This window comes from Diabrotica virgifera, chromosome 7 (genome assembly GCF_917563875.1).
Source record: "Diabrotica virgifera virgifera chromosome 7, PGI_DIABVI_V3a".
Taxonomy (NCBI): Eukaryota; Metazoa; Arthropoda; class Insecta; order Coleoptera; family Chrysomelidae; genus Diabrotica; species Diabrotica virgifera.
Window position 1 is genome coordinate 238087082 of NC_065449.1, and position 12691 is coordinate 238099772.

The 12691-nt window shown below is 31.0% G+C and overlaps 1 protein-coding gene across 1 annotated transcript in view; it reads right to left on the reverse strand.

Moving 5' to 3' along the window:
- The window catches only part of LOC114328339 (EF-hand domain-containing family member B-like), a 56189-nt gene that overhangs the window by 33411 nt on the left and 10087 nt on the right, over positions 1 to 12691 (reverse strand). Inside the window, exon 4 of the mRNA XM_050656357.1 lies at positions 5777 to 5906. Coding sequence (XP_050512314.1) covers positions 5777 to 5906 — 130 coding nt within the window. The remainder of the gene's footprint in view (positions 1 to 5776; positions 5907 to 12691) is intronic.

A 12691-nucleotide genomic window follows, 5' to 3' on the forward strand; every position in this document is an offset into this window, starting at 1 on the left:
ATGGAAATAAAATTACCAATAATAAATAATAAGAAACATTTCAAATATAACTTTTATTAAATTTTGATTATATTTTTATAATAGTGAAAATATTTACAATACCGGTGCTTTTCGAGTTTTTTTATTGGCAAAGATGTCTATAATTTTCGAAAAATCCCATGATTTTACCAAATCATTCTCAATACACAAAGTTGCTAGGCCAGTTAACTGATCCTCTTTTATTTTAGATCTCATAGCATTTTTATGCGAGAAAGAAAACTAAAGGATCTTTTTCCTTTTTGCAACTTCCACCGGTAATGTGCAAAATATTCTTGGCGCTATAATGACGTTAGGAAATAATGATTCCAATTTGGGATGTTTAATTTTATTAAGTAAATCTATTGAAGAAAGTTGAGATTCACAAATATTCTCTTTGTATATCGCTCTATCGTCTTCTTTATAAACTCGCTCAATATATAATTTTTTTCTTTATATTGTCGTTATCTTCATCTTAGAATGTCCATAATATGTTAAATAGCGAATGAATTTCAATTATTGCTGCATTAAATCTTCTGGTTAAGTTGCTTATTATACAATCTATGATAATATTAAATATTTCACAGCGAAATATTGCGTCGGGCTCAAAATAATTATCAGTCGCCTCAATACTAGGCCCTATTTCAAAATAGAGGTAAAAATCATATTAAATATAGCTGAGTATTAACTAAACGCATTATGCACATAAAGTGAGGAGCAAAAAAACAAGAAGAATTACGTCTTTGGTCTGGTCAACGCCGGGCCCCGGTAAAATGTACCGGCTGTACCCCCCTCTCGGCGGGCCTGCATACCGGGTGTACGAATCAAACTGTGTTTTTTTCTCAAAGTTCGCATCACTCTGTGGAATATTCTAGCATTTATAAAATAGTGAAATAAAACCCAACTGTAGCATTATGTTTTCTGAACATTCTGTTTTTTGATTCATTCGCTTATGTTGGACCATAAAAAAGTTAGGTACTTTAACAACTAACTATGTTTTTCATCAATACAGGGTGTTTTTAAATAAGTATGACAAACTTTAAGGGGTTATTCTGCATGAAAAAATAATGACAGTTTGCTTTATAATCGTATGTTCGCAAATGCTTCGTTTCCGAGATAAGAGGTGTTGTAATATTACCGATTATATTACCCGTATGCACGCCAATGGTGAGTATAAAATTCTTAATGGTATGTCAAAAAATGTGCAATAACCACGTCTTAAAACCCACCAAATTTCATTTGCATATCTCAATCGGTTTTATAGCAATAAATAAATCGTCAGTTTGTAAGAAAAAATTCAACATCCCGTAAACCGGAAACGAAGTATTTGTAGACATACGATTATAAATCAAACTGTCATTATTTTTTCATGCAGAATTATCCCTTAAAGTTTGTCGCACTTATTTAGAAACACCCTGTACTGATTAAGAACATGGCTAGTTGTTAAAGTACCTAACTTTTTTATTATCCAACATAAGCGAATGAATAAAAAAACAGAATGTAAAAAAAATGAGGCTATAGTTGGGTTTTAATTTCAGTATTTTATAAATGCTAGAATATTGCACATGGTGATGCGAACTTTGAGAAAAAAACACAGTTCGTACCTACTGATTCGTACATCTGGTATACAATGGCAACTTACTTGTTTAGCAACAATATTATCACAGCGATATTGTTAAAGAATAACTGCCTTACTAATAAAACACTCGTATTCTAAGGTTATTCCGTATTTATATCTAGAATAGTTATCCTTAGTATAAGGTAGATATAATACGAAAATAATTTGTAACCAATAAACTCGGTATAAGTTAGTTATAAGTAGCCCACTTTATTCCGAAATAATAGTTTGGCAACGGCGCAATCTTCTACACAATTGCATAAAACAACGATATATTGGGTGAAATATGTCAATTTTGACTTTTCTCCATAACTGACAAGCCAAATTCCGTCATTTTTCGTACTTTGTATTTTCTGCTATATTTTAATAAATCGTTATTTCGTATGTTGTATGTTGAGTTTGAGTATTTCATAAAACGGCTTCAAATAAAAGAGAACGTTGCATTAAATGGGAAAGTGAAGAAAATTGGAATTAATGTAAATATGTTAATATCAGCATATTGTGAAGAATATTGTGAGAGATTTTCTACATATTATAGAAAATAAAGACCTTATTTTTCTTGTAGATTGGAGGATAAACCTCCGCTTGTTCACAATAAGTGAATCACCTAATAATTTTTCTAAAAACCTTACATCATCTTTATGAAACCGGATTTTTATTCTGCATTCTTTGAAAAGGAATTTATGCTTTCTTTGGAAATTTTCCTTTTTCGTGTATTTTACATGATGTTAATTAAGTTATCAACTTCCTCGTTAGCCGCAATACCTAAACACATTTTTTTATTATATGTCTACTCAAAAAACAAATCAAAAAATAATAAATTTTTGTCTCTGATGACTTTGGACATTCATAAAATAGGTTATACCAGACTTAAACAAGGGTGAATAGAATAGAATAGAATAGAATTTATTGAATCAAATATACAAAATTTCTTTTGTTTTTGACAAGTCAAAAGAGTACGTACATTATAAAACTTGGACAAAATTTAATAGATAAATATTATAAATTACAATGAAAAGATATACAAACAGGTACTAACAAATTTAAACAATTTAACGCACTATGTAAAAACGTAAAAACATTAAATACACATAAAAGCATGAAATTAATATCGTCATAATCGGCAAAAAAAACCCTGACCAAACTAGTACATACTATTATATTATATAAGCGGTGTGGGTCGGTATAAACTTGGACTAAATTCTTATACCAAGTATAACCTATACCGAAGTTATTCCATGTTTATTGGTAGTGATTTTGCCTATATTTGATTTATTCTCAGTATAACTTTTATACTTGGTTTATTAGTAACAGTGTAAGGCTATAACATGTTATAAAAATCACTTAAATCAAACAAAAGGTTTAGGAAATTCGAGACATCAAAAATGACCAAATTTTTAAGTGGGCCGATTTCTATGCACGCAAGTTTAGAATAGAAATCTAATATTAATATAACTAAAAGGTTTTTCTTTTCAATTCTGCAAAAAAATGTTGAAGGTTTAATTCTTTGTTTGAAATCCTGCAAGCATGTTGGTCGTCTAATGTAAATCTGAACACGGGATTTTAGAGAACTCCTAAGAAAAAAATGTAACGGATTGAGGTCCGGAGAACGAGCATAGGCACTTTATGAATCCTCTACGTCCAATCCATCGATTTGGAAAATTCACATTCAAAAAATCGCTAAGTGTCGATAGCAGTGGTGAGGTGTTTCATCTTGAAACCAAAAATTTTTGTTGTGCTGGCCATTCTACTGAAGAAAAGAAAAACGCTAGAAAATATCAAAATTGGGGAAATACACAGAAAACTTTATGGAAGAAACTAAGCTAAAAAGAGATAGTTAAACATAATCCAAGTGTAGACGAAAGAAATGATAGAACCCCAACTCTTGAAAGGCATATGAAAAAAGGTATCTGCTGGTACATCGTGGTCAATAATGTTAGTACCAATTAGTACCATTACCACAAATTAATACAAATGTGATAGTCATAGTCCTGTCGCCAGGGGGGCTACAACGGCCTCCTTAATTCAGATGGACTTACCCAAGTTTTTTTTTATTTATTTTGACCCGTAGAATACGAATTTTTTGGGTAACAGTTGATCCGGATGTCGATAAGATTGTTATAGACAAAGAACTTGAGGAATTACATAACAGTGATTTCTCGCAAAACAAAACATCTTTTTGTATTTTTTGGGTCATTCTAGGCAAAACATGTTCTGACAAGTTTTTTCGTAGGATCCATAGTTTTCGAGATAACTCCGGTTGAACTTTCAAAAAATCGAAAAATTGCAATTTTTGAACCCGAATAACTTTTGATTAAAAAATAAAGTAGCAATTCTGCTTATCGCATTTGAAAGTTTAAGTCAAATTATATCGGTTTTGATTATTTTCATTGCTAAAAATTTATTATTTTACACTAGAGCGTCGATTATCCGAACGTCGATCAACCGACCGACCGGTTATCCGCACTCCCGACTCCCGCGCCCCGCACTCGAGTACTGAGCAAGCGTTAGTAATTAACGCTTAAAATATCTTCAATTTTCTTCAATTGTGTATCCAAAAATATGTTGTTGCAAAGACTGCACTTTTCTGTTTAATTGCTATTTAAAAAAATTGAAGAAAATCTTCTGTGTAAAAGGTATATTTATTTAAAACCACAATAAAGGGCTACATTAAAAGACAGAACGTTTTCGCTCTAAAGCTCAACCACCCACATACACGTGGTATAGTCATATCATGCTTTGAGGTATATATTGTTTAAATTTCACCCATCGCCAGGGTATAATATACAATTTTAAGGGTTTTAACACGTGTATGGCTTAGCATGTAGAGCTTGCTTAGAACACTGATGATGCTCTCTTTAGAGCGAAAACGTTCTGTCTTTTAATGTAGCCCTTTATTGGGGTTTTAAATAAATATACCTTTTACATAGAAGTTTTTTCTTCAATTTTTGTAATTAATGGTATACAGCCAGTTACAGGAAATTTTTCCTTATGGATTTTAATTGCTATTTGTCATTATCAAGGTATAAACAAAATATACAGTTATATAAATATGGTTTTTATTCACTTGTGGATAAATATGTTTGACAATCTCAATATAGTTCGATTATCCGAACAAATCGGTTTTCCGAACACCCATGTCCCCCAATTAGCTCGGATAATCGACGCTCTACTGTATTGGTAAACAAAGCTATAAACACCTAGTGCGTGAGTGATGTTTTCAATGATTTCTCATTTAAAATCTAACGAGTAGGTAGAGTAGCTACAAGTGCAAGCGAGGCAATTTCTACGTAGCATGCGTTAAAACGCATGTATTAGGCACGGGAAACACGATGTGTTTATAGCTTTGTTCAGCAGTAAAAAAATTAATTTTTAGCAATACAAATAATCAAAATCGATATAATTTGACTTAAACTTTCAAATGCGGTAAGCAGAATTGCTACTTTATTTTTTAATCAAAAGTTATTCGGGTTCAAAAATTGCAATTTTTCGATTTTTTGGAAGTTCAACCGCGGTTATCTCGAAAACTATGCATTCTACGAAAAAACTTGTAGGAATATTTCTTGCTTAAAATGACCCAAAAAATACAAAAATATGTTTTGTTTTGCGAGAAATCGCTGTTATGTCATTCCTCAAGTTCTTTGTCTATAACAATCTTATCGACATCCGGATCAACTGTTACCCAAAAAATTCGTGTTCTGCGGGTCAAAATACATAAAAAAAACTTGGGTAAGTCCATCTGAATTAAGGAGGCCGTTGTACCCCCCTGGCGACAGGACTATCAGATTTGATGACCTTAAGAAACACGCTGGGTCAAAATGGATGCAAATTGCCAATATAGAGAGGCATATAATGGAAGAAGGAAGAGGAGGCCTATACCCAAGGATGGATATTTAGGGCTCATTAGATTAGAATATTATTACCTACATGTTATATTTTCAGTTCTCTTTTCCATTGTTTGAAACAAAAACTTTAAACTCTAAAACAAAAACTAAAAAAGTAGACATTAAGTACTTAAATACCTAGTTTATTTCTATAATTTTTTGCTTATTGAAATATAAACTAACGACATAAATATGTTACATATATAAATCTCATATAATATGATATATTTTCTGAAAATATTTAAAAAATAATATTTACCCTCTGTGCAATTTCTCACCGGGGTTGTAATCGTTATGGGTTTTTATGTATTTGTCGTGACCGATTTGACTGTTCCATAATACTTCGTATGGTGTTTTTGGAGGGTTTACAAGTTCTTTAACAGATGATTCTAAAAAGAATATATTTGTATGTTATTGGATCTGTACAACGAAAAAATTCTGTGGTTCTGTAAAGAGGTGAAAAATGCAAGGAACAGAAAAAGCTTATCTGAATTACATGTCAAACAAGACACAACAGGCGTACGAAGAATATAAGAGTAGGTATACTAATGGACAACGTTTGTTTGCGACCTACTCCTTTCCTGCCCTCAATCTTTCCTTGGATGATTAGTTGAGGGATTGCATATTTTTCCCCTCTCACGATATGGCCCAGGTATCCAATTTTTCGTGCCTTGATCAAGTTGAGCAATTCTCTCTCAGTATTTGCTCCTCTTAAGACTTCCTCCTTTCTCACCCTGCAACTGTCCATGGTAGGCGGAACATTATTCGCAAGGTCCACGTTTCGAAGGCCTCCAACTTATTAATGAAAAATATTTTCAAAGTCCATGTATCCATGCCGTATAACAATATGGACCATACATAGCACTTAACCATTCTGTAACGGAGATTGAAGGAAATATTGCGGTTACAAGTAGCGGTTTAAAGGGCCTAGCCGGGTAATATGATGAAAAATGCCCCCAACTCGATTCGAATTCCATATAGGTCACCGTTTAGCACATACAGGGTGGGGCATTAGTGTGACAAAGTCCAATTACTCGTTTGTCGTAAGAGATACAAAAAAAGTTATTTAGTTAAAAGTTGGGGCACACATAGTACCATAATTTAAAAATATTGTCAAATATACAGGGGTGTCCGTATTGACAGGGTGACACAAACTAATGTTTTTTTTAATGGAACACCCTGTATATTTTTACTATATTGGATTCTCCTCAATGTTTACTTTCTCAAAATATACGGATTTGTAATATTATACGAGGTAGTTTAAAAGTTAATTACGTTTTTTTGTTAATTTTGTAGCAACATCTACACCCTGTAGAATTGTAGTGATTTGACATCAGATTTTGATTTTATGTTCAAACGATTTTTAATATAGTCTACTATTGTTAAACATTAACAGTATAGCGAAAACTTTAGTATACAGGGTTGGTCGAAACTCGGAATGAGTATTTTCTGAGTTTTCTTAAATGGAACACCCTGTATTTTAGTATTTTAATGAAATGATATTTTATGCTACTTTTTTATTTCTTAAGCATTCCCTATACCTAAGTGCTTTAATTTGTAAGTTATTCGTGATTCTTTAAGCCAAACATTAATTGCAACAAAAATTACGTGAAATTTTATTAGGTGGCCGTGAAAATATCCAATCAAAAATAATTTTTCGAAAAAAAAAATACATAATAATCTAGCCTGATTCTTAATTTATTAATATTGGATGAGATATCCAAATACATTCGTAGTTAAGGTTTTTGGTGCTTAAAATATTAATCAAGCATACAAAATTCTGCCTAGTTGGCGGTGACACAAAATTTGCTTAAAAATTTGACATTATACTATTTATGTAGTTCCAGTTGATTTGCTACCATTACTAATAATAATTTTTCTAACGAGGAACTGATTAAAATGGCTTTGTGCTAGGAGAGTATAACAAAAATGAGCTACTTGCAATAAACATTTATCATCAGCAATTCCCTGATAGACGACAACCAAAAAGAGAAACTTTTGAAAGTATACTAAAACGGTTTCAAAAGACTAGATACTTAGATTGTAAGAATAGTTGTACTAATATGCAGATCCTCAGTGACACTAAGGATTACATTTAATTCCTGTTTTCCTCACTTACAATAGTTTTTGTTCGATCAGATTTATCATAATCTAAGTGTCCAGTCCGTTGAAACCGTTCTAGTATATTTTTAAACGTTGCTCTTCTTAGTTGTCGTCTATCAGGGAATTTCTGATGAAAAGTTCTTATTGCTAATAGCACATTTTTGTTATACTCCACTAGCACAAAAATCTTATTAATCAGGTGCTTATTAGAAAAAATCATATTAGTAATGGTAACAAAGCAAGTGGAACTATAAAAATGGTATAGTGTCAAATTTTTAAGGAAATTTAGTGTCATAGCCGACTAGGTAGAATATTGTATGTTTTTATTAATATTTTGCGCACCAACAATCTTAATTACGAGTTTATTTGGATACCTCATCCAATATTAATGAATTAAGAATCAGGCTAGATTATGATGTATTTTTTTTCGAAAAATTATTTTTGATTGAATATTTTCCCGGCCACCTAATAAAATTTCACCTAATTTTTCTTGCAATTAATGTTTGGCTTAAAGAATCACGAATAACTTACAAATTAAAGCACTTAGGTATAGGGAATGCTTAAGAAATAAAAAATTACCATAAAATATCATTTCAATAAAATACTAAAATACAGGGTGTTCCATTTAAGAAAACTCAGAAAATACTCATTCCGAGTTTCGACCAACCCTGTATACTAAAGTTTAACATTTCGCTATATTGTTAATGTTTAACAATAGCAGACTATATTAAAAATCGTTCGAACATAAAATAAAAATCTGATGTCAAATCACTACATTTCTACAGGGTGTAAATGTTGCTACGAAATTAACAGAAAAACGTAATTATCTTTTAAACTACCTTATATAATGTTACAAAACCATATATTTTAAGAATGGAAACATCGAGGAGAATCCAAAAATGTAAAAATATACAGGGTGTTCCATTTAAAAAAACATAAGTTTGAGTCACCCTGTCAATACGCACGCCCCTGTATATTTGAAAATATTTTTAAATTATGGTCCTATCAGTGCCCCAACTTTTATCTAAATAACTTTTTTTCGTATCTCTTACGACAAACGAGTAATTGGACTTTCTCACACTAATGCCCCACCCTGTATAGAGAAACTTACTTTCTGAAATTTTTAGCCCCCTAGGTGATCACGTGACCCACCTAGAGCCTAATTAGGCTTTTTATGTTTTTATTTTTTATCTCAGCCGCATCGAGAGCTAGCGAAAAACTTTAAATAAAAAAGTTGTAAGTTTCAAAAAGTTCTGTCCGAAATTTTTTTTTAATTTTTGGCGGGAAATTGTAATTTTAGGACGATTTTAAAATTTTAAATGAGTATAAAAAGTAACTAAGACATTCGTTTTCACGAAAAAAAAATTATAACATTTATTTTTGCATAATGTTTCACACTGAATTTTTTCAGATTTTTAAAATTGGTGAAACGTACTTTTAAAAATAAAAAATCGCATTTTTTGTGTTTTTTTCTTTGCTTTTTGATACAATTTTACACATGGTGTTTAAAAAAGGGTAACACCGTCACTAGAATAGATAAAAAACTGAAAAACAATTGGGGTTTGCTTAATAAAAAATTTTTGTAATGCCATCCATTTCCAAGATATAGGGCGTTGAAGAAAACAAAAGTTTACACATTTTTTATGATTTTGCCGAAACTACTGGCAACATTGTCATAAAATTTGACAGGTTTTAAGAGGTAGTTATTGTGTATTTTTTGACATACAATTAATAATTTTATATTCATCATTGGCGCGCATACGGCTAATGGTCTGAACTTTTTAAAGAAAAAAGATAATACGCCACTGACATATATCAAATTAACAATCATTTTTTAATTCCTCGTTCCATTTGTGACAAAAAATCTATCTTCCCATTTTTTCATACGAGGCACCATTTTTATGCAAGAAATAAAATATCTTAACCCTTACAAAGTATTTGAACTACTATGTCAAGTTTCTATACACATTATACTCGTAATATTGTCCTTTTCATGATCATTTTTCAGTGCGTAACAAATGATAGGAAAAAGGGTAAGTCCGTGATGATAATACACATTTATGTCATTTATTCTAACATGACATTTTAGTTAAATCTGACAGTTGTCACATTTTATTTTCAATTTGGAATAAAAACAAATCAAATGTGTTTCTTGCATTTATAAAATGGTATTTTCTTTGATTTGTATAGTCTTATAAATTATACAGATTATATTTGTAATATTATTAGATATCTAAAAAAAAAAAAATTATTTTTTTATTATGGCGCCATCTATCGACAACTAGAATAACTAGAATAAATGTTATAAAAATGTCACCGACGAAATGTAATCACCGACGTGCCTTTTTTTCTGTCACATACAATTTAATGCGTTAGAAAGAAATCGAAAAAATGTGACGCACTGAAAGATGATCATGAGAAATACTGTATAACTCGTACATCCATGCAAAAACTTAATTCCAATATTTTGGAAGTATTAAGCTATTTTATTTTTTGAATGAAAACGGCACGTCGCGTCGTATGAAAAAAAGGTAAGATAGATTTTTTGTCACAAATGCAACGAAGAATTCAAAAATGATTGTTAATTTGAAATATGTCAGTGGCGTACTATTTTTTTTTTCTATAAAAAGTTCAGACCATTACCCGTATGCGCGCCAATGATGAATATAACATTCTTAAGAGGATGGGTACGTATTTTTGGCTGAAATGCTATTCAAATGGGGATTCATTTTTTCGAATCCTGAGAAAATTAATAAGTATTTTTGAAAAATTTAAACGCACAATGAAAGATTACTTTATTAGTAAGGGCCGAAAGTCCCTGAGAACTTCTGTAATGTTTATTTTAATAAGTTACAGAAGTGAAAAACTAAGAGAAAATTTAGTGTAATTTTTAATTTCGACTATCTGGTCCAAAATAAACTTTTTATTTAATCTAAGGGACTTTCGGCCCTCGGTAATATTTTGGTCTTTCATTCTGCGTTTAAATTTTTTAAAAGTATTTATTAGTTTTTCAGGATTCGAAAAATTGGACACCATGTCCGTGGTAATATTTTCCAAATCTATCTTTGTCTTACAACGCACTCAGTCGAATAGAAATTGTCAGCCTATAGGGCTTTTCATCGATTGTCATTTGTTTCGAGCTTCTGTCATATGTTGTATAATCTGTGTATAATATTGATATAGGTACACGGATTATACGACATGACAGAAGCTCGAAACAAATGACTGTGAATGAAAAGCCCTATTGTCAGTCAGGCATTGACAATCAGTGACAATAATTTTAAATATTTGACATAGCATCGGGAATATTTTGAGTTATTGATTAAATAATATTGATATATAGTGTATTAGATAAATAATTGATTTAAGACGTGAACTTAATAAAAAGTTATTTATTGTGTATTATTTGTGGAAGATCCAAGCAGAGAATACATCAGGATAATATATTCTGTGATCCAAGTATTTTGTTGTTAAAGATGTTCAAAATTGTAAGCGTTCCATAGTAACAATATATTATTAAAAAATCACTTTAACACTTTTCCTCTTTTCTCGATTGAGTATTAGTTTTGTTGTACATATAAATTATTACAATCACTGAATACATAGTTAGTGAAAAAATTATCACATTTAGGTATTAACTGAATTAATAATTTGCAATTATACAAATAACAGTTATCCAAGAACATTCAAAGTCATCTCTTTAAGTTAATGACGACATTTTCAAGTAGAATGACATTCTAGTAATGTTTACATATCCATACCAGTGTGAATTTTACTACACGTAATTTGCCGTGTAAAGACGGAAAAAGTAGGGATAGCCGTAAATTATTTGCGAATTATGTACCCATGGCCTTAATTGTATGTCAAAAATGCACAATAACTAGCTCTTAAAATCTGCCAAATTTGATTACAATGTTGCCAGTAGTTTCGGCAAAATCGTAAAAAAATGTGTAAAATTTTGTTTTCTTCAACGCCCTGTATCTTGAAAATGGATCGCATTACAAAAAATTTTTATTAAGCAAACCCAAATTGTTTTTCAGTTTTTATCTATCCTAGTGACGGTGTTACCTTTTTTAAACACCATATATAAAATTTTATCAAAAAGCGAAAAAAAAACAAAAAAAAGCGGTTTTTTATTATTAAAAGTACGTTTCACCAATTTTAAAAATCTGAAAAAATTCAGGGTGAAAATTATGCAAAAATACACGTTATCAATTTTTTCGTGAAAACGAATGTCTTAGTTATTTTTTTATACTCATTTAAAATTTTAAAATCGTCCTAAAATTTAAATTTCAAGCCAAAAATTAAAAAAAAATTTCGAACAGAACTTTTTTGAAACTTACAACTTTTCTATTTAAAGTTTTTCGTTAGCTCTCGATGCGGCTGAGATAAAAAATAAAAACATAAAAAACCTAATTAGGCTCTAGGTGGGTCACGTGACCACCTAGGGAGCTAAAAGTTTTAGAAAGTGAGTTTCTCTATATGTGCTAAACGGTGACCTATGTAGAATTAGAATCGAGTTGGGGGCATTTTTTATCATCTTACTCGGCTAGGCTCTTTAATAAAAGCTTGTCTTGTTATTATCGGTACGGCATTTTATTTCTTGTTGAGGATCCCATTGGTCATTCACCATCATTCCCAAGTACATATTTGAATCTTTTGACTTGCTGGACTGGAGCATTATCTACCTACTTGCAGTTGTACTCTTAAAAGTGCGCCCTTTCTTATTGCCATGCATTTAGTTTATCCAAATTTAGTTTATTTAGATTTATCTTCAATCCATATGTTTTTCCTGCGGTATTTATTTTATTTAGCATCAACTGAAAATCATGTTCGGTATCTGTGATTGTCGCGGTGTCATCGGCGCAACGAATGTTATTTATCGCGTACCCGTTGACCTTTATACCAAAGTCAGTGCCTTCAAGTGCCTCTGAAAAAACATTCTCCATATAAAGGTTGAACAGCACAGGAGACAAAATACACCCCTGTCGCACCCCTCTTAAAATTTCAAATACCTCTGTGTTCGTTGATTTGTTCAGCTTGAGCTTCATTTATTGCAATAAAATTGAAA